The following is a 21,984-nucleotide window of genomic DNA, read 5'->3' as shown; positions in this document are numbered from 1 at the left end:
TTTCCATTATTGATGTAGATCGAAGTTTGTCCCAGACTGTCACACCCCAGATTGTCCAACAGTGTAATAATCTAATATGTGGACACTCAGCAGCTATAGTGGCAGGGAGAGGCAGCCTGTTTTTCTGGGTGGGAGATCTTCAAAGAGAGCTAGAGATATAACTCCTCCGACATTAACTTGTGTTTATCTGCAGTTTTACTTACATCATGCAGCATCAAACATATTATAGGCTGCACCTGATAGCCAAGCATGGCCATTAATCAGCAGATCTGAATATCTATTTATCTAGCTCTGGACCAGAGCTAGATAAATAGATATTCAGATCTGCTGACCAGAGCCTCTGGTCCATAGCCCTAATGCTAATTCTGCCTAAATGCAACGGCATTAGAGCTATCTATCTATCTATCCATCCATCCATCCATCCATCCATCGATTGATTGATTGAAAATTGTATTAACAGTTTGCAGAATTACAGTACATTTCAAGCACAAACTCAATACAAAGGCTGTTAACTGTGAGTGGACGACCCAATTAAGCATTACACTTGTTTACAACAGGGTCCACCATGTTCAATTCATCAAATCCATCCATCCATCCATCCATCCATCTATCTATCAAACAAATTAATAATACAAGTACGGTATGATACAAGAGAACTGTAACTTGTAACTTTTATTTTTGTAGGGCAATCACACCATAGCCGTATCTCCGGGCTATGGGATACTGACTCTTAAATATTGCATTGAGAACTTTTCGCCTGAAAGAAAATAATTAGACACCTTAACAGAGCACAGTCTATGCCTACAACCCAACCCACTTTGATATTCAACAATATATTGCTCAGCTATTGTGGTGTTGGAAGTTTGAACTTTTGTAAAATATGTCTGGTAGACACTAGACAGACTACAAAGTAAAACTAAATTTATGTGAAATTAACGAGGAAGTCCTGCCTTAAGGTTCAGGGCAAAATAAAATACCGCGTACAAAATCCGCAATTTCCGCATTGCTTCTGCGCGAACTTGAAAAGAATGGCGGGTCATGTTTGTTAACTTTGGTACATTTTATTTTACATCTTAGGTAGAAACATTGTTTTTAGAAGCTTTTTAAAAAATGGTGGAAGGTCCGGGGTGCACGTTAAACGGAGAGAAGATTCGTTCAAAGGTCCAGCAGGGACAGACATTGAAAGAGGTCCGAGGCACTTTGACATCGACGTCTCAGCAGGTATTTGGAAGCTATTTTTAATGTTAATTCATTCGTATGGAAATAACGATGCTAACACACACACACACACACACACACACACACACACACACACACACACACACACACACACACACACACACACACACACACACACACACACACAGCCACACACACTAGGTTTTTAATAAGCTGTGTGTTTTGAAATGTATGTCAGATCAGCCGGGAAAGCAAAGCAAAGCAAAGTTACTATATTTACCCAGGGTAACTGGACTAAGCATCAGATACTTGTTTACAGCCAGGCCCTGCTCATAGAACATTTCATGGTAGTGGTTCAATGCCTTGCTCAAGGGCACTTCAGGGAAGCTGGAAGTACCTTCACTCGCTCCACACGTCCCAAACTCTTCTCCCTTCTGGCTTCAAAACTATGGAATGCACTTCCCATTGCAGTCAGAACTGCAGCCTCACTCCCAATCTTCCGCCGTTGTCTGATGAAAACCTAGCCCCATATGTGCCCTCTCCCTACGCTCATTCTGTACAGCTACAGAATGAGCGTAGGCAGTGACGACGACTACGTGGGGGCTGCGGGGCTCGAGCCCCCTTGATGATTTTAGGGTATTTCTATTTTTTCTACATTCCTATTTTGATATTGCAAAACAATGTTGCCTATACACCAGATAAAATGATAAGACATCTTTGTTTGTTTTCACCACCAATGCTACTGGCTTACTGGTACAGTATACTTGATATGCTTTGAGAAGAAAAAAAAAGTCAAATATAATATTGAAAGACGAGAAATCAGAAATAATTAAACTTTGCTTTATTAAAGCAAACATGTTTTGCGGCTCCAGATAGAATTGTAATACGTTTTTGGGCCAAAAATGGCTCTTCTGATAATAAAGGTTGCCTACCCCTGCCCTAGCCCCTTAGATAGCACTTTATGTAGACTTAGATAGCATTTTATACAGACTTATAGCATGTTACGTAGATAGCACTAGAATTGCATTTTATGTAATCATAGCACTTTATAGTACATACATATGTATAGTATAATATAGTATAGTATGCATAGTATATATATATATAGTTTAATTATATAGATACTCCACTGTTACGCTCTTAGTTTACCCATGTTTCATGATTACTTTTTATGTATGTGATGTATTGCCATGCTCTTTTGTTATTGCTTAATGTAAATCGCTCTGGATTAAGAGCGTCTGCTAAATGCCTAAATTGTAAATTATGTGTAGCAGTGGCTCAGAGCCTCTGCCTGATGGCCTCAAAAGTCTAATATCTCCCCCAGTCCATAGGGATATCCCTTTGGTCTAGTGGTTAAGATATTGGACTTTCATGCGGGAGACGCCCATTACATATGCATTTCTTTTTAGTTTGGGTCCAGAAGTTTGTCACATTCTATTCAAAACACAAGTGAATACTGCTGGACAACCTTGACGCACGCACGCACGCACGCACGCACACACACACACACACACACACACACGCACGCACACACACACACACACACACACACACACACACACACACACACAGTCACACAGTCTCACACACACACTATTTATGTAGTGTAATTAAGACATGTTGCCTAAGCCTTCCAGTTGCACTGTCAGTATCTCGGATGACCAACATTGTGTTGATCCTTTCCACAGAGCTTCCATATGTGTGTTGGTTCTCAGTACAGCGGCGTTGAAACCTTAGGAAAGGAGCTGTTCATGTACTTTGGCCACAGAGCTCTAAGGTAACTTACTACTTTCTCTTGTATTTTTGTAAAGTGTGGTGCTGCTTGTTAAAATTGGTCCGTAACCCAAAGATGGGCCCGACTCCCGAACCACTGTTAGCGAAACAGTGCTTTACACAACAGACACACATTATAAAAAGATATCTGCAGGCCTGGGCCGTGGCTCAGCGGTCCAGGCATCTTGGCTGGTAATCCAGTCTGGCAGTGTGCCGCGGGTTCGACTCCCGATCCCGACGGCCCTTACTGCATGTCATCCCCCCATCTCTCTCCCCATTTCCTGTCAGCCTACTGTCTTTCCCTCCATAAAAAATATAAAATAAAGGCGAAAGCCACAAAAAAAAAACATAAAAAAAAAAGATATCTGGAAACAAACTAGCCGCAATTTGCAACTCTAGATTTTTTTATAATGGGATGAATCTAGAGTTGCAATACCCTCGACTGCCCATTCATCCAAATTGCATTTGCGACTCACCAACATTGCAGCTGTAGGGCAAGCTTGAATTATCCTCTTTCAATCTGCAAAGCCTTTGTTTCATAAAAATTCACCGTATACATGTTATGAGGTATTTCACAGCATATTCCGATCCGCCATGTTTTCTTAATTTTTCGACCAGCCTTCAAACAAGTCGTGTGGGAGAGTGCTTGTTTCATAGAACGTCGTCTGACGGGGCGTCGCCTGCGTCAGCGCCTTCTTTGGGTGTTTTACCTGCGAGTGCACACTGCACACCTGGTGCTCACGCAGGTAAAACAAGCGCTCTCCCACACGACTTGTTTGACGGCTGGTCGCGCACACTTAGTAAACATTGCAGCTCGGAATATTCTAGGAATATTTTGGACAGAAAGTATCTCATAACATGTCTATGGTGGATTTTGATGAAACAAAAGCTTTGCAGATTGAAAGAGGATAATTCAAGCTTGGCCTACAGCTGCAATGTTGTTGAGTTGCAGTTAAGATTACTCTATTTAGAGCTTACTGTACACCACTCTACACTGGCCACTTGTGGTCAAGCAACAAAAAAGTATTCAGAAACTTCAAGTAGCGTATAATGATGCCATGACAATTTTACTCAAAAGGCCTAGATGGTGCAGTGCGAGTGAAATGTTTGTGGCTGCAAGAGTCAATACTTTTCAAGCTGTTCTCTGGAACTTAATGCATAGATTTATGTGTCTCTTGGATGAGTCTGTGAATAGTGTCATCGTCAGTTTAAATAACCCTGTCAAAAGTTGCACTAGATACTCCTCTAGCCTTAGAAGACATTGGCTTAAAAGCCTTTATTTATAACTGTTTATTATTGGATGTATATATATTGTGTTGTGTATGTTTTTCTATGGACCCTGACGCCGGGGTTCCACTGGACGCGTGCGTGCGTATGTCAAAAAACGAACCGGGGCAATTTTAAAGCAGTCACCAAACGCAGCGCAACGCAACGCATCGTAGGCAGTGGAGCCACCCTTCATTGATTAAAAAGGGAACATTCACTGACTGACGGAGACGCAACGCTGACGCATCCAGTGGAGCCCCGGCGTGAGTCTGCAATCTAGGCATTCATTCATTCATTTAATGTCGTTTAATACAAGCAGATCTGCAGATGCAAATTGGATGAATGGGAAGTCAATGGAGGGTATTGCAACTCTAGATTCATCCCATTATTAAAAAAATCTAGAGTTTCAAATTGCAGCTAGAAACAAACAGTTATTAAAGAGTTAACCATTTCCGCCCTTTTTAAAAACCTTTTTATAGTTACTGTTTTGTATAATAAAGTTCTCAGTTGTCTCTGCCTCTCTCTCTCTCTCTCTCTCTCCCCCCCCCCTCTATCTCTCTACACATGTTTCTGTGATTCAGAGTGCACTTCGGGATGAATGGATCGATGCGTATAAATCCTGCAGAGAGGAAAGATGGTAAAAGCTCTCCTCCGGCGCTGGTGGTCCACTTGACTAACGATGTCATCTGCTTCTTTGACAGCACTGTGGAAATCAGGTAACGGGGCCACCAGTCTGGGCTGGCTAGAAATGACACATGAAGGGTGGAGTGGGTGCGAGGTGAGGTCTCATTCAATCGCTCAACACGCCATGAGTCCCCACCATCAGACTGGGACTTTAAAATGCTGTTGAGAGTGTTGGGCCTTAACTGTCGCGTTTCTGACAGTAGATTTAGCTTTCTGATCTCTGTTTGGTTACAAGAGCAGATGGCACCCTCTCGCCGTGTTACATCATAATCAAATGCAGTCTGTCTCAGCTTTCCTACTGTCTGTCTCTCCTGCACTGTCTGTCTCTCAGCTGTCTCTATTTCCATGTCGCAGCATAAATATGGGGAAATCATTTGCCAAAGCCTTTTCGTGCAGTGTGGTACAATGACTGTCAATGTGAGGCTGCCATATAACGGCTAGATGGCTACAAACATGTACAAAAAAAGTTACTCTGGCAACTTTACTGGTTTCGTGATAAGTTAAATCACAGGGATTCAATTGCTGTCTGCAACTTTATTATTATTTATTACACGGCTTGGTTGAATGCTTGATTCTGATTGGCCAATCGCTGAATTCAGTGGTGTGTTATTACTGGATAATGACCACTCCGCTTTATCACAGACCGATGGCTAATCAACGCCAGCTTTGATCAAAGCCACCTCCGCTCTGTCTGTGGTTAATCACCCTGTCGGGGAATTATCTCCCAACAATGACCAGCTAGCCAGACATTATCCCTTACTTATTGAATTTATTATGTGGAAAATGGCAGGAGATATTTCCAGCTCGTGTTGGCTACTCCCAGGTAAAGACCGCTCTATTAAAAGTAGATTGTAGTTTGATAGCCAGAATCAGTTGAACTCTCAGTCTGACATGGTGAGGATAATCAGACATTTTCACATGGTTTTAATGACGAGAATAGAGTAAAAAAAAAAGAACACTTTTTGTTGGGTTGCAGCAGGTTCCCTATTTGCACACACACACACACACACACACACATACATGTGGCAGCGGTGGCCGAACGGATTGCAGAGCGGTCTTGATACCGGAAGGTCGCCAGTTCGAATCAGCGGTCCGACACGTTAAAATTACTACCGCTGAAGTGCCCTTGAACAAGGCATTGAACCACTACGATGAAATGTTCTATGAGCAGGGCCTGGCTGGAAACAAGTTCTTGAGCTTAGCCCAGATACCCTGGGTAAATATAGTAATCATTTCATTTCATTTCATTTCACACATACATGTGTGTGCATCAGTAGACCATAATGGAAATACGTCTTTTTGATTTGTGTGTATGTGTCTTTTATTGTATTTATACCCATTTCAATTACACATCACATCATCAGTCACATCACCCCTGTTTTACACCAACTCCACTGGCTTCCCATCAAATACCACATTGACTATAAGATCCTTCTCCATACTTTCAAGGCCATTCATAACCTCACCCCCCCTTATCTATCTGACCTTGTTCATGTCGACATTCCCACCCGGTCTCTTAGGTCTGCCTCCTCCATCAAACTGAAAGTCCTCCCTGCGCGTCTGTCCACCATGGGGTCAAGAGCTTTCAGCCGCTCTGCCCCTCACCTCTGGAACGCCCTCCCCCCTGATATAAGAAACATGGACTCAATCACCTCATTTCAAACCCACCTCAAAACCCACCCGTTTAGGCAGGCCTATGATTGATCTGTGTGTTCTGCTGCAAGCTATACTTTATTGTCTGCTTTTGCTTTTAACTGTGTTTTGTGTCAACTGTTTTTAACTTTTCAACTTGTTTTTGTACGGCGACCTTGAGTGCCCTGAAAGGCCCCTTATAAATAAAATGTATTATTATTATTAATCAAACAAACACACGGTTGTGTGACAAAGTATAAATCACAGGCATCTGTCTGCATGTTCTAAAACTCGTGGTCCTGGCAGGCTGACGGAGGACTGTGGACAGAGGGTGAGGTCCATGGAGAGTCTGGACGTGTGCTCCTCCAAGTTCAGCGCCGTCCGTGCGGAGGAGGCTGTGAGGCGTCAGCGTGGCAGGATGCTCTGCGACGTCCTCCTCGACCAGTCCGTGCTGCCAGGAGTGGGGAACATTATTAAGAACGAGGCCCTGTTTGACTGCGGCCTCCACCCAGCCGTGAAGGTACAAGCCAGCGTGATGGATGGTGTTTAGTTGGAGGAACAGAAAAATAACAAGGGGATTCCTTCCCTGTAGAGGACGCCCTACGTGTTGTTATAGTGGCTAATGTGCTGCATCAGTCTGTAGTGTATGTCTGTCACTGCAAAGTACTGTACAGGTCGCCCATCCCTTGTCATATGTGTTGCATGAATCCATTTAATTTCACTTGACTTACTCAAGCATCATCAGTAATGCTTCAGTAGCAATCGGTAATCTTCTACGATAAAAGATGAGCTGTTGTAAAACATGTTTTATTTATGCATATTATTAACTTTTTAATTGATGCCATGCATCATCTTTATTTGTTCATGTACTGTACTTCATTGTTTGTGTTAAATGTAATGTATTTTATAACTGAAGACTTTCCAGTTACTTAACTGACCGCAGGAACTGTCTGAAATCTGATTCTGACCTTTTAACTGTATATTACACACTCAGGCGGACCAGCTGACAGACGAACAGGTCCGCTACCTGGTGAAGATGACAAGAGATTTCACACTTCTCTTTTATAAGGTTGGACATTTTCTGTTGGCTCAACCATATATATATATATATATATATATATATATATATATTTTTTTTTGAGACCGGCAGTAGGAAAGCTGACAGGGCGAGAAAAGGAAACGGTGTAGAGAGACAGACTGCAGGAATGCTGATTATTATTATTTTGGCAGTTTCATTTAATTTTTAGTTTTGAGAGCTGGATAAACATAGCCATTTGTCCGTTTGTACTTTATTAGTTATGGTCGAAATTGATCACATAGATTTATCAAGTAATCCTCAACATAATGGAGATGAATCAATTATGAAAATGCTATAGCTACTGTAGCTGCAGCCCTATTTCTGTATGCATAATTGGGCAGACCTAAGTAAAGAAATGGTAGCAACAGTTTGTTTTAAAAATTTGTTTGAAGAGGCTTTTCAAATAGTTTGTCTGTATGAAACGTTTTTCTCTCTCCTCCATCAGTGCCGTAAGTCCAGCGCTCCTCTGTACAAACAGTACAGAGTTTACAAGAGGCCTCGTTGTGGACGCTGCTCAGCGACGGTCACAGTCTGTCGTCTTGGAGACAACGGCAGGATGACCTACTTCTGTTCCCGCTGTCAGACCGATGACCCCGGCGACGTTGACATCAGGTATACATGGAAACTAGGGGTGCAACAGTTAATAGAACTGATCAATTAGCCAGCTTTAATACTGTGTGTGTGTGTGGGGGGCTGTTATCCACAATGACTTCCTAGATTCACCACAAGCAACAATAATTAAGTACACACCTGCGGCTGGTTGCAGCAGCTGGATGTACATGTTGGATACTGTACCTGTGGCATGTCTCATCTAAAGACCACGTTATACAGACTGGACTTCAACAGTCCTCTATACGGAGATAGATTATTCTTTTTTTGTAGCAGGGTTTGAATCGAAATATTTTCATCACCATAGCTACAGCATGTGAGGGATAAGATAAGATAAGATGGATAACTAGTGCAGGGGGACGGGTTCTAGAAATCCAGCTAGTCAACTTGGTCATGGTTGTACAATGGCATCTCGGACCAAAAATAGAAGATTTGCAAATCCGCTTATAGCTCAACTATTTTCGGTTCCTGATGCCATTCTGCAACAAGGTAAGTATAAATGGGGCTTAAGGCATATTTGTGGAGGAAATATTATCGCCTACACACAATATGGCAAGAGATGTCACGCTCTCCATTTCTCACCTCAACTTTGTGAGAGAATTGCAATGAGTGGAAATGAATGTGCATATTAGAGGCAGTGTGTGGCAGACGTGGTGTGAGCTTGCTGCCTGCTGGGCTGTGTTTGAGAAGAGCTTTGCAAAGCGTTAGCGCTCAAAGCCCCTACAAGGCGTCACACAGCTGAGTAGACAATCTGTGAAAGGGATGTTTTGTTTTTCTTTTCTCCCCCCACACCCCCATCCGTTTTTTAATTTCTGGTGAGCCAATGCTGCTTTTCCTCTGCTCCATGTCGTCTGCTGACTTTTTTCAGCTTTTGAGTACTATTGTCTAGCATTGTGTCAGAATGCAAACATGAAGGATTGGCGTGATGTCACTCACATGCTGCATTATCAGATTTCTCTCCTCTACTTTGAATGCTCTTCAAATCAGTTCAAACAAAACTTTCAGTTTTATTCCCAATGCGTTAATCTCTTTACATAGCACAGCTTTAGGTATTTCTTTTTGAGTGGTGCAACCACACCTATAGACAGTTATGTGTGTCTCTGGCTGGCTGGCTGGCTGTGTCCGTCCCTGGCTGGCTGGCTGTGTCCGTCCCTGGCTGGCTGGCTGTGTCCGTCCCTGGCTGGCTGGCTGTGTCCGTCCCTGGCTGGCTGGCTGTGTCCAAGCACGAAAATTGCGTCACAAGTGTCACTGTTGCGCAGCCTAACGCTCACACTCACACTCACACTCACACTCAGACACACTAACTGTATAATGTGTATATATGATGATTTGGGGTGTTACAGTACAGTAGAGGGCCCACCTGGGGACCCCCACACGGTAACTCTGTCAACTCGCCGGAACCGGGCCGGGCCCCTGGGCGCGTTCCTGGGGGTCTGGATGTTCCAGGGACCCCCACATGGAAACTCTGTCATTTCTCAATCTCAACCGCTTCGGACGCGGGGCGGCTCGCCGGAACCAGGCCGGCCCCCTGCACGCGTTATTGTGGATCTGGAACTTCCGGGGACCCCCACACAGAGTTGCACCACTCACTTCACACAGGTGTGATTTTTTTTAATCTATTTTGGTTGTATTCCGTTCAGTTTGTTGGATTATTTTTTTAAAGATACATCACACAAATTCTTCAAGTGGTCATGTCATCAAAACATTTTCAATAATGGACGTAGAGGTTTAGTAGTATGTAACACAATGGCTGAACTTTATGCCGAAAGAGATTGCAACAATCTAGATCTCGAGAAAACGAAACTGGATTTGATGGGAGAGATCAGGGAACTGAAAAGAAATCGACAAGACAAACATCGATGAGGAATGGCCTCTTGGGATGGAGAGTAGCAGACTTGGTACAGTACTTCTGAATGAACGACATAATTACCACTTAAGACACCATGCGAGGGCTACTGCAGCTGCAAGTGTGGAGCCTCTACCAAACGTAGTCTCGCGTAGCCAGACAACTATTCTACAATCTCCGAATGCTATAGAGTCTGGAACTACACAAGAGTAATGTTTGTCATTTATGTTCACAAAAATATATTTTAAAATATCTTTAGAGTTTTAGTTTTTATTTCCATTTCTGCTAAGCAGCAATCTATATATGCTTAGATGATTTCTATTTATATTAGGATGAATTTGCGTGACTAAAGACGAAACGGAAGTGGGGAGGAGGCTCCACTTTATTTGACTCAATAACTACTACCCTCTATTCTTAGAGAAACAGACTTGAGTTACAACTGTACTTGGATGCTTTTTCCTGTCTACAGCACATCTCTTCACCAAAAACGTGTCGCCACACATAACGTTGTGAAATGGTTTGGCTAATATTCCCCCCAGAATATGAATCCTAGTGTTCAAGTGGATAATTCACTTTGTGAACAGAAAACTGAAAAACGCACTACTCGGGCAGGGGAGACAGGATCAGGGGAGACAGCTGAAGGGATCAAGCATGTACAGTTGGGTGCCACCCATATTGTCCCTTATCATTTGACCCATTTAGGCCTGACCTCAAAATTAAAAAAAAATCCTTCTAAATCCTCCAGTTTTCTGAAATAAATATTTTCACGATATTTCAAAAATAGCAGACCTACAAGCTCGTAGCGCGCCACTCGGTGGCGCGCTATGAGCTTGTAGATCTGCTATTTTTCAATAGCTAAATTATAACATAATGTTTAAAACACCAAAAGGGGATCCCGCCCAAAATGGGTTAACTGTCCTTTTGCGCAGATCACGCAAACCTCAGCAAAAAGAAAAGGACAATATCGATGGCCTCCAACTGTATGACAAAGAAGATGAACACTGACTTTGCCAGACGGGCACAAAACAAGGAAACAAAAAAATATCAGATCATGGACAAAGGTGTTCATAAAACTGAATGGGTCACCAGAGGAGGCAGAAGTGCTGGTCAGGAGCCAAATTCCAATACCCAAAATCTCGGCCACTCGCTCACTCCCACTCGATCACTCGGGGTCATTCCAGCTTGACCCGGAAATGGTTAACGTTCCGATTGTTAAAGTGCTCCATCGAGGAGGAGAGTGGAGTCGAGTGGAGGAGCCGAGTGGGCTCTCCGAGACCGCATAGAGCGAGTGTACATCAGGTGCAGGCTCGGTGGGGTATGTTGTCTCCTCGCTGCGGATTTCCGCATCACGTGTACATGTTTTTTTCCTTCTCTAGTGACATAAGTCCGCCTCCTCCACATGTGGCACAGAAAACACTGCTTGAAACCCGATACTATGCACCCCCCCCCCCCCCCCATCCACTAGATGCCGGCTGCTGCGGCTGATGAGACGCTGTCGCTGACCCAACACACACATGCACGCACACACATTAAACTAAAAAGCATTGCTGTTTGTTGAGACACATTTTCGCTGAATTAATAGAGCAGAGCTTCAGAATGATACAGTAGCCTATGTATAGCCTATGTGAAAGTGAAAGGACCACAACAAGCCACTGGCTTTGTTGTGTGATATAAGCATAATAAAAGTAGGCTATATTGTGCGCACCTCAAAAGCTATAGTTAATTTCTCTCTGTGCATGCCTGAATGCACAGACTGCTATGAATGACGGTGACAAATATGTATTTATATGTGGACTGAACTGAATATGTAAGTCAGAGAGACTACCTATAATAATTCCTGTTATAGTGTCCGTTATTTGCAAAGACTGTCGGAGGAGGGACTGTCCGAGGAGGGGGGGGGGGGGGGGTTATTTATACGAGCAAAAAGGAACGCGGGCTGCGGGCATTCACAATCATATAATATAAAAGTGTGCGCATCCTGGCGCTTATTCACTATTTCAGGAATAAATAGCCTTGTTGCACATGTTACCAATACATATACACATTGGCCTCGGTTACATGCACAAAAATGAATTGTCTATTCTGTAGACTGTATGGCTCTGGGTTCAGAGTTCCAGTGATCCAGCTGTGTGACACTGTATTGTTCCACCACTTTTGCTTTGGCAATGTAAACGTATGTTTTCCCATGCCAATAAAGCCCTTTGAATTGAATTGAATTGATTCACGTCATAAGTGATCGCGGAATGTGCCGTCGCTTTGAAATGACAGCGGAGTACATTCCGATTCTAGAGGCAAATCCACTCCACCACTCTGTCCTCGCATTGAATCCTCTCCTCCTCCACTCCTCCTCGCTGGGGGCGGAGCCGAGGAGCGAGTGGAGGACGCGAGGGGAGTGAGCGAGTGTGAAAGTTGCGGTATTGGAATTTGGCTAGGGAGATTGCAGAATTGGTGTACTAGTGAGGCTAACTCCTGGGAGAGAAAATGAACTAACTCCTGGGAGAGAAAATGAACTAGCTGAATGTAATTGATTTAAAAATGTTTGTTACTTAGTTGAACTTGGAGTGACAGTGCATGAACCGTGTGGATGATTCTTCTGATCCAATGATCACTAGACCAAGTAGAATAGCGTCTGACTGAGCCACTCTGTGTATGATGTGTATCTGTTAAAGAGATATATATATATATATATATATATATATGCGCGTAAATATTTAGAAAATGTATAGAACTAGGGATGCATGAATTATAAAAATCACTTTTTTGGGTGCTGGGTTAACATTTCGAAAATTGCCCATGATTGTAGATTGGATTTTAGTAATCATGTTCCTTTTCACTTTTGTGTTTTTTTCCACTCTTCCCCAACATTTTGATTACTTAATACATTGATTATATATTATTTCATATCAGTAACTATTGTAATATTACACGAGAGGGTGTGGTTTTCGCCATAGTGATGTTTACAGTTTCTGACCGTATCACTGTCGACTGTTGTGCCAATAATGATGATAAAGCACACCCTCTCGTGTAATATTGCTTAATTATAAATCCGTTCAAAAAGTCGGATGGACAAACTTTGTTTGGAGAGATACAGAGATGAGGAAAGGGCCGTCTCATTATATGGGCAAGGTACAGCCTGAAAACCTTTTATTTCAACTTCTGGAAGGACCTTGTTTCTCTTAGGAAATGGGCTCAGGTACATCCGAGCTGCAGGAAAACCTTTTATTTCAACTTTTTTTTTCTGGAAGGACCTTGTTTCTCTTAGGAAATGGGCTCGGGTACAGCCGAGCTGCAGGAAAACCTTTTTATTTCAACTAATTTCTATTTCAGTTTTTGGAAGGGGCCTTGTTTCTCTCAGGACATGGGCCCAGATACAGCTGAGCTGTCTGAAAAGCTCAAATTTCAACTCCTTTCTATTCGAGTTTCACTACCAAATGTCTGCAAAACATTGTAAGAATAGAAATGAAGCAAGTGAAACATGATCATTGATGCACAGAGCTGGTTAGGACAGGTTGAGTGACGCCGGTACAGGTAGTGATTCAATGTTCACTTGATCGCATTGGGGTATATTAGAAATGAGTGTTCTGCACAGGCCACGTTTCAAAGAAAAACAAAAGATTAGGGGGGATTTGTTTCTGTATAAAGCAGTGTTGGTGTACTGATGTGAATGTGATGTTACAAACTTGTTCTCCTGACCTGGAATATTTTGTATTGACTGTAAGCTGTTTTCCCCTTGTGAATTAACTTTTTATATTGGTTATGGTTCACATCCCCCTGTAAGCTGACATGAAACCAAAATATAGGAGCGGAGAGAAGCAACCTGAATTGAATCGATAGATCCCAAAGGAAATTTGAGTTATGGTGACTGACTGACATTGCCATCCTTAGAGCTTCCCACTCCCTAGTGAATCAAAAAAAGTAAACGATTATTGGCGCCAAAATGGGGGCTGGGGGGATTGTGTATATATAGTGAAGGATCAAAACATAAATTGAGCCTTATCTTGCCTTACCCCTTATGCCTAACCTGACTCTGCCAGATTGCGGCAGTATTGAGTTCAGAAGTTCCCTCGTCCTGCCTGCATCTGGGCTCTCTCAAGCAGAAACGATGAACCCGGAAGCAGCGGGACAAAAATCTGATATCTCCATAATAATTTCGAGTTGTAGTCTTGTTAGGTTGAGTTTACATTTGCGCTGTGGCACAGCTTCAATATGTCATAAGTCTCGCGTTGATCCCGCCTCTAGCGGCCGCATACAGCCACATATCGCTCCTCTAGCGGCCCCATACAGCCGCATATCGCTCCTCTAGCGGCCCCATACAGCCGCATATCGCTCCGGACAGAATTGGTCCGGAGTACATCGTCTCTGCCCGAGAGATTCCAGACTCACCCTTCTGGCAGAATGCAAATGTTGTCCAGCAGGGGGAGTGGTTCCACCAGACTACCTTATGCCTAGACCTTATAGGCAGTTTTGCATGGCTTTGCGTGTATGAGCACGGAATGTGATGATTTAATTGGCTGAGCACAGAATGTGATGTATGATGATAAGCCCCTCACTTCACACAAGTGTGATTGTTTTGTTTTTACTATTTAGAATTTATTTTTGAAAGTCAAACTAGCCGATCTACATCGACACATTTTTCAAAATAGTAAAACATTTCTTAAAAGTTTAAGGGGTAAGGCGGTACACAACATAAGAGCCCTACTGTACATGCCCTTTGGACTAAGGGTGATGCTAGATGAAAGGTTGATTTTGGGATCAATTGGGATCATGAATGTTCACTGCAAGTTTCGTCACAATCCATCCAGTCAATTTTGAAATATTCTGTGTGCAAGTGGAAAATCTGGCAGAAGGCTTTGTGCATAACTGTAGTTCCTGGTTCCCAGAAAGTGGCCATACCAGTTTGCTTTTCTGGTTCAGTTTCCCAAAGCATTGTTTGATTGGCTCGGCAACAGATTTGAACCTGAAACATACTGTATGAAGGTGTCATGCGTTTCCTGTACACCATGGAGTTATTGAAAAGAGGCCCGGACCGCTGGCGTAGCGATCCAGGCACCTCAGCATATCACAGGTTTGGATTTGACCTTTGCTGCGTGTCACTCCCATTTCCTGTCAATCTACTGTGTACTATCAATGGGGGAAAGAAGTGGGAGGACATCACTGCCATCACCAAGAAGGTCTGACGGGGGCTGTTCTTCCTGCTGCAGCTGAAGAAATTCAATCTGCCACAGAAAACGATGGTCCAATTCTACATGGCCAGCATTTGAGTTCATCCATCATCACAGTTTCATAGTGGACTAGATGTGGATTGCTCCAGCACTGGGAAGTGCAACAAAGTCTCAACAAAATCTCATCACAGACCACCATGTGGCAGGAGGTACCGGTCTCTCACAACCACTATGGGACACCATCACAGTTTTTTCCCCATGGTAGTGGGGCTCACAAACAAGCCTCCTGCCCGTCACTGATCCCCCTTGGACTACCACCACAATCCTGGTGTAATGCAATTCTCAACTGTTTTCATTTTAATGACCCTCAGTTTATCATGTGCGTCACCCTCTTTGATAGCAACTCCCCCCCCCCCCCCCCCCACTCCCTGAACGCTGTGTCTGTTTTGAATTGTTTATAAATTGCAAAGGGAGCTCTACATTTTTGGAAACCGCAGCAGTGAAGCGTGAAGAGGTGCTGAGCATTTCTTTTGCGTTCGCTTGTTCATGGATGCCGTTTGACTTTGCTTGCTGAGAACTGAAATATTTTCAAACCGGGTGGTTAGAAGCATTTATAGGTGAGAACCTTGGTGTTTTCAGCTGGTAAAAAACTGCCTCGGTGGACACGGCCCCTAATGCATCTATCGCACAGTGATGAATTCCTTGTGTGTGTGTGTGTAAACATAACTGGCAACGCGCATGGGAATCACTAGGTTTTGTTAATTGGCCACATGGGCACACTGAGTCATTGGCCAATGCCGCTGATCTGAAAATACCAAATATTCATTGGTTATTTGACTGCAGCACCATCAGGTCGGCAGCTCAAGGCCTTCATAATGTGTACAACATATAAGGACGTGCATCTTTTTTAATCAGTGTGCCTTCCGATGTTACGATACCCTACGCTGCACAGTTAATGATTAATATACTGTGCATTAATAGAATACTTAGTATTTATGTTGGCTTATAACCATAGTTATTAGGGTTTATGATTTATAAAGCTGTCACACCCTACATTGAACAAGCACACAAGCATGAAGACACAAACATTTGGCAAAATACAGCAGGAATACTGTAAGGCTGTAAGCCTATTACTCGCCATACGACCAGGAGAATTATGTGAGCATGTTTGTCTCCCTGATTTGTTTCCAACCACGATACACATTTCCTCCATGCACAAGAATCGGTTAAAATAAAAATTCCAGAATGTTGCTGGAGGCAAGCACTTTGAGTGCTTGGGGTGATGTTTAGAACCTGACACATCTGCTGATCATACATAGGAAAGAAGACGGTTCTATCCTAGATTTGTTTTAGTCTTATTTGATAGACTAGTTCATTTTAATGATTAGTGATCGACTCGACTCCATCCATGCATCTTCATCTGCTTAACTGGAGACTACTAACAGTTCCAGCAGAGAGATGCAGATTTCCCTTTCCCTATAGCATCCAAGGAGTTAGCAAGCATCCGTAGTAGTAAATTAGATGCCGGAACAACCTTAACTTCTTCTCACCCTATCCCTAAAAAGGGAGATGCCAGCCACCCAGTAAATCATCCATGTAGTAGACCACCTCCAATGGATCTAAAGTGCTGCTGACAGACATTTAACCAGGTCCAGGCGAAGGTGTCGCATTACTCCAGTCCTGCCCTCTTGTTGTTATCAGGGTTTGGTTCAAGGCCTTGGTGCTCACATAGAACTCTGTATGGTCAAGCACCAGAATATTTAACTGACCCACTACAACTGTATCTGTATGTCCCGGGCAGGACACTAAGGTCAGCCGAGGTCCTGAGAGCAGCAGCCTCTGTGGACATTTTAAAGAACCACCTAAAACACTACTATTTAAACAAGGCATTTTGTTTAATGCAGAAAGCCCTTGACCCACGCTTTGTGGCCAGTACAAACGGAGATAGACCGGTTTATCAAGAGCTTTGCCTGAGCTTTTCATCACAATTTGAAATATATAGAGTTGAGGGCAAATAAAATAAACAATCGATGAAACTGTCAGGTGCTGGAAGTGGAAGCCCCTTTAACACTTTGATTGCTACAAGATCTCGACAGGCCTATTTGGATGTTGCTACCGTTTAACATTGCACAAAGGCCTTGTTCGGGGGCCCACAGCAAAATGTTCTCTTATAGCGAGAATCACACGCATACATCAAAAGAAAGTTGCACCGCGCAACTGTAGAGAACAGTTGCACCGCTCACTTCACAGGGGTGTGATTTTTATTATTACAGTAGAAGTTTACAGACCAAACTGTAAATAAAAGGTTTACATGACTTTCTGCCTCAGTCCGTATATAGCGAGCTGTAGTGAATAAGTACAGAACAGTTGCAACGCTCACTTCACAGGGGTGTGATTTTTATTATTACAGTAGAAGTTTACAGACCAAACTGTAAATAAAAGGTTTACATGACTTTCTGCCTCAGTCCGTATATAGCGACCTGTATTGAATAAGCAGAGAACAGAATATGGGACAGAGTTGCACCACTCACTTCACATGGGTGTGATTTTTATTATTACTACAGTAGAAGTTTTTTTCTTATGAAAGCAGAGAGTCTTCTGTTTCATACGGTATATAGTATTTATATGTCGCTATAGGCCTTATTTTGTGAATATTGAGTTCGGGTCCATGTCTTCTCTGCAGTTATATCTGGTGGGCGCAATGTGCATCCACCCAGTAACCAATTTATGACAGACTGTACATGGGATCAATGTTTACTCTTTTCCTCGTAAAAGTACACATTCAGGGCTTTCATTCGGTGTATAGGATGTATAGCATATTTATTGTGTTTATTGTTATATCTGCCTGTCAATGTCTGACTATAAACCTTCATAACTCTGCATCCTTTAGATGATGATGATGATTCACTGCTTTCATTGTTTTGATCACAGTAACATTGGGGGGGGGGGGGGGGGGGGGTCATGGGCACATTGGGCAGCAAAAGTCTTGATCGTACGGCTATAAAAAGTCCCATTCCACCGTTCGGTTCAGAACTATAGTATAACGGTGAGACGCGTTGTCATCATGAGCTGATTTTGTTTTTCAAGCTAGTATAGGGAACATGCCTGGGCATGCACGGTTTAGGACGCGGAAAAGTTCGTTATACATTACACCCGGGTCGATTACGTCCCCGACGCGTTCATTGCGATCTTATCACTACAATTATAATGAATAAAAAAGCGTTACAATCACACGTCTGAGCGATCTCCGATTATGACGGCTCTGCATGGCGATACGTGATCCACCAACGGTAGACTGTCTGTTGTCATGGCGGCCCCTCTCGATACTGTAGTTCGTTTGTTAGTTCGTAGTATTGTAGGCTCGGGGATCGTTTGGTCGCTACAGTATGAAGAAGTAAACATGCATCTGTCCATGTGTGTTGCCGATCTGGTGCAGAATCTGCAGATCATGTGTTAGGCAGCGTAACAGCGTTCCGTATGTTTTTTTCCGAGACATGAGCCCCCATCTCGCAAGGCTTTCCTCCTGCAGGAGAAACAGGAGGGGAGGGGGGAATCGAGTATAAAAGCCAATAGGTGGAGGAAAGCCTGGTGAGGCGAGGTTAGGTGAAATTTGATTCTTTTCACACACGGGCTACATCGGCATGGGCGCATCCATTCTACACTGGTTTATACACGTAAAGCGGCCCGCCCTCCTGTTTTCAGGAGTGGAGGGGGTTTTTTTTTTTTGGTTTTTTTTTCTGATCACGTGAGCGGGACTAAGCAGCAATGATAGGGCGATGGTTCTTCATTGTCCGGGTGGGTAAAAAGATGAATGAAAGTATGCTATAAAAAAGTGATTGAAACGTATTGATACGTGATCCGCACCCGACGTTTGATTAATTGATAACGTATTGATACGCGATTCGCGTCGGCTGTGTTAAGGTGTTTGAAACTATTTACAAGCGTGTACCCAACACTGGTTTTGGCTTTGTCAGTGTTGTTATCTTTGTCATCTTCTCTTTTCCTTTTTCCCCAGCAAGCGCCCAGCTAGGAACAGCCTGATTGGGTGGGCCTACAAAGAAGGAAACAATGATCTTGTGGCAAAGGTGGAGGAAGAAGAGTGGGCATGTCGGCTCTGCACGCTGATCAACCAATCAGCAGCCAGGGCTTGCGATGCCTGCTTCACTCCTAGACCTGAGAGTAAGTTAAATGTTCCCATCACAGTTATTTTATAATGGGATTGTATATTACATGTACTGTATACACTGTAGTGGCACTTGAACCATGACATTTAAACTGGTGAATCATTGAGATGCAGTTTTGCAGTAACTCATTTACATTACAAGGGCTGCACAATGAATTGGGTAGAATTAAATATTGCAATACCACTTTACCCTGTTAAGTATTGGTTTAGACAATATTTGAACATTTTAATTCAGGTACGTTATTGTACCTGAATTAAAATGTTCAAATATTGAACTGTTTTATTAGATTCATGAAGCAGTACAATAAGACAATAAGAATCATTGAGATTAACAATTGTGTGACAATATTTTATGACTTCCATATTCTTACAAGAAAGGTTTGAGTATGGTGATCTATATTTATTGCAATCTAGATGAAGCAATCTATTTCATTTTTTGGCAAACATTGTCCAGTACACCACTATATTGTTGTCTCTGTGTGTGTACAGTATATATGCTCTTGCCACCATCATAACCACACTGTAGGTGTCATGAGGTATTATTATTATTTGTCAGGGGGAATATTGTCTTCAGTCACTGCTTTCTGTATTCCTATTGAATACAGAAAGCACACTGCCCATTAAGCCACGGGGCTCCCTTTGTGACTCTAATTTAGCATTTGCATTTACTATCAAAATGTGTCGTTACCTCCAGAGTTGTATTTTATACAGGCAACATTTACAGCATTTTGGATGAGTGCATCATCAGCACAACAGATAGGGTGGCATGTATCATTTTACGGCACAACAGCTGTTTGCTGCTTACGACAGGAATTTTATGGCAAGCCTAGCCTAACCATTTAAACATAACAACAACTTGCATTTTTATGAGACAAGCCGATGCCTTATTGTAAAGTGGTGTGTGTTGCTGAACGTGTCTCGATGTGGCTCCCTCATCCACAGTCCCTAAAGGAGACATTAGCTCTGAATCGCTGGCCTTCGCCACAGACTTGATTAAATACCCCTGCACTGCCTTCACCAAACCACCAGAGGAGCGCAAAGTCAACTGGAGGTCGGTGTTCGGGACCACCACCCTGCTTTTCTCTGACTTCAGCGAGACTCAGAGGCCTGCGAGCTCGGTTTCTCGCTCCCCAGCCGCTGGCCATTTGAATTCCTCGGCGGCAGAGGAGGGTGGTTTGTATAAATACAGTGGCTGCCAAGGGACAACAAGCCCCAATTATGCCTCTGGTGGCAGGCAGAAGCAAAGCTTGGAAATGTCCAACGGGGAATCACTGGCCTCCTACAGTCACCCTTCCAAGAAAATGAGAATTGATCACAGTCCCTCTCCCAGTAACAAAGCTAGAAATGGAACCCCCAACTCAGGGTGAGTACTAGATCCCTCGCTTGGTTGTTCACGAATAAAAGTTTATAATGAGAGAAGTTTTTGCAACTTAAGGGGGGGGTGGGGTAAGGATAAGTGGGATGAAAAAGTATCTGCCTGTGGAATTTTTAATGCGCAGAAGCATTGTTAGTGAAGTTTCAGATTGATGAATAGCTGCAGTAGGAAAGTGCTCAGGTCATCATCCACCACACACATTTAAAAAACACAGCTGAAGCAATGTTTTTTCATTTGCTAACGGACATACAACCGCATGACAGTAATGCTTGTGTAATATGTTGAATTTGTCATAAACTAATAACACTGTTTCAATTATTTTGTTAGATCACACCAAATCATTGCACCGAATGAAGGTGGTGCTCCCAATCGCAATTCCAGCATCCCTTGCTGTGTTTCCCATCGTCGGCCGGCCATCCTCAGACTGGTTCATAAAGAGGGCGAGAATAAAGGGCGACAGTTTTATGCCTGTTCGCTCCCCAGAGACACAAATTGCAACTTCTTTGAGGTAAAAAAACGGAATAAAACCTGCTACAAAACTTCATGGAATAATGTGGCTTTAGAAGAAAAAAGAATGAATAAATATATACACTATTAGAAAACTATCCCTCAACGGGAGACATAGTTCCAACCCAAAATGTGATCATGTCTCTTGTTTAATAATGAAATTTATCTGATAATAGCCATTTTCGCTTTCCTTAACAGTGGGCAGACTTACATTTCCCTACATGTCAGCATGGCAAACGCTGCCTGATGAGGACGGTGTTGAAACTGGGACCCAATAATGGACGTAACTTCTACACCTGTAGCTTTAAAAGGGGAAAACAGTGTGACTTCTTCCAGTGGGCTGGGAATGGACCAGGGGTCTCCATTCTCCCTGGCTGTTAGCTCTTGCATGCTTGGGTTTACCCACCAGTCCCCCATTACAAACCTGAATTTGGATCAAGCAGGTACTGTATGGAGAATGAGTGAATTGTTTTAAACTGAACTCAAGCCATCAAATGAGATCTGATCGCTATGATCATGAAGCTACCTGAGCACTCCTCCCTATCTGTGCTTAATTATATTCAGACTTGTATGATAAAATATAATAAAGTACCGATCGGCTTAAACGATTAAGGACTAGCTTGTCTAATTATGCAGTGTCTACTTTTCTGATCTACTTAGACAATCTTGACTTCACTTGAAGGAATATGC

At 43.0% G+C, this 21,984-nt stretch overlaps 1 protein-coding gene across 1 annotated transcript; it reads left to right on the top strand.

Annotated features, from left to right (window-relative positions):
• The first annotated feature begins 993 nt into the window (after positions 1–993).
• On the top strand, positions 994–21,902 carry neil3 (nei-like DNA glycosylase 3). Its single transcript, XM_079503745.1, has 10 exons — positions 994–1,221; positions 2,868–2,956; positions 4,800–4,934; positions 6,841–7,054; positions 7,529–7,603; positions 8,058–8,224; positions 19,245–19,408; positions 20,355–20,775; positions 21,115–21,295; positions 21,493–21,902. The coding sequence occupies exons 1-10, from the start codon at positions 1,111–1,113 to the stop codon at positions 21,673–21,675; spliced, it is 1,740 nt and encodes a 579-aa protein (XP_079359871.1). The 5' UTR covers positions 994–1,110; the 3' UTR covers positions 21,676–21,902.
• The last annotated feature ends 82 nt before the right edge of the window (positions 21,903–21,984 follow it).

The sequence above is a fragment of the Electrona antarctica genome (genome assembly GCF_951216825.1).
Source record: "Electrona antarctica genome assembly, chromosome: 1".
Lineage (NCBI taxonomy): Eukaryota > Metazoa > Chordata > Actinopteri > Myctophiformes > Myctophidae > Electrona > Electrona antarctica.
This window is presented reverse-complemented; position numbering and strand designations above follow the sequence as displayed.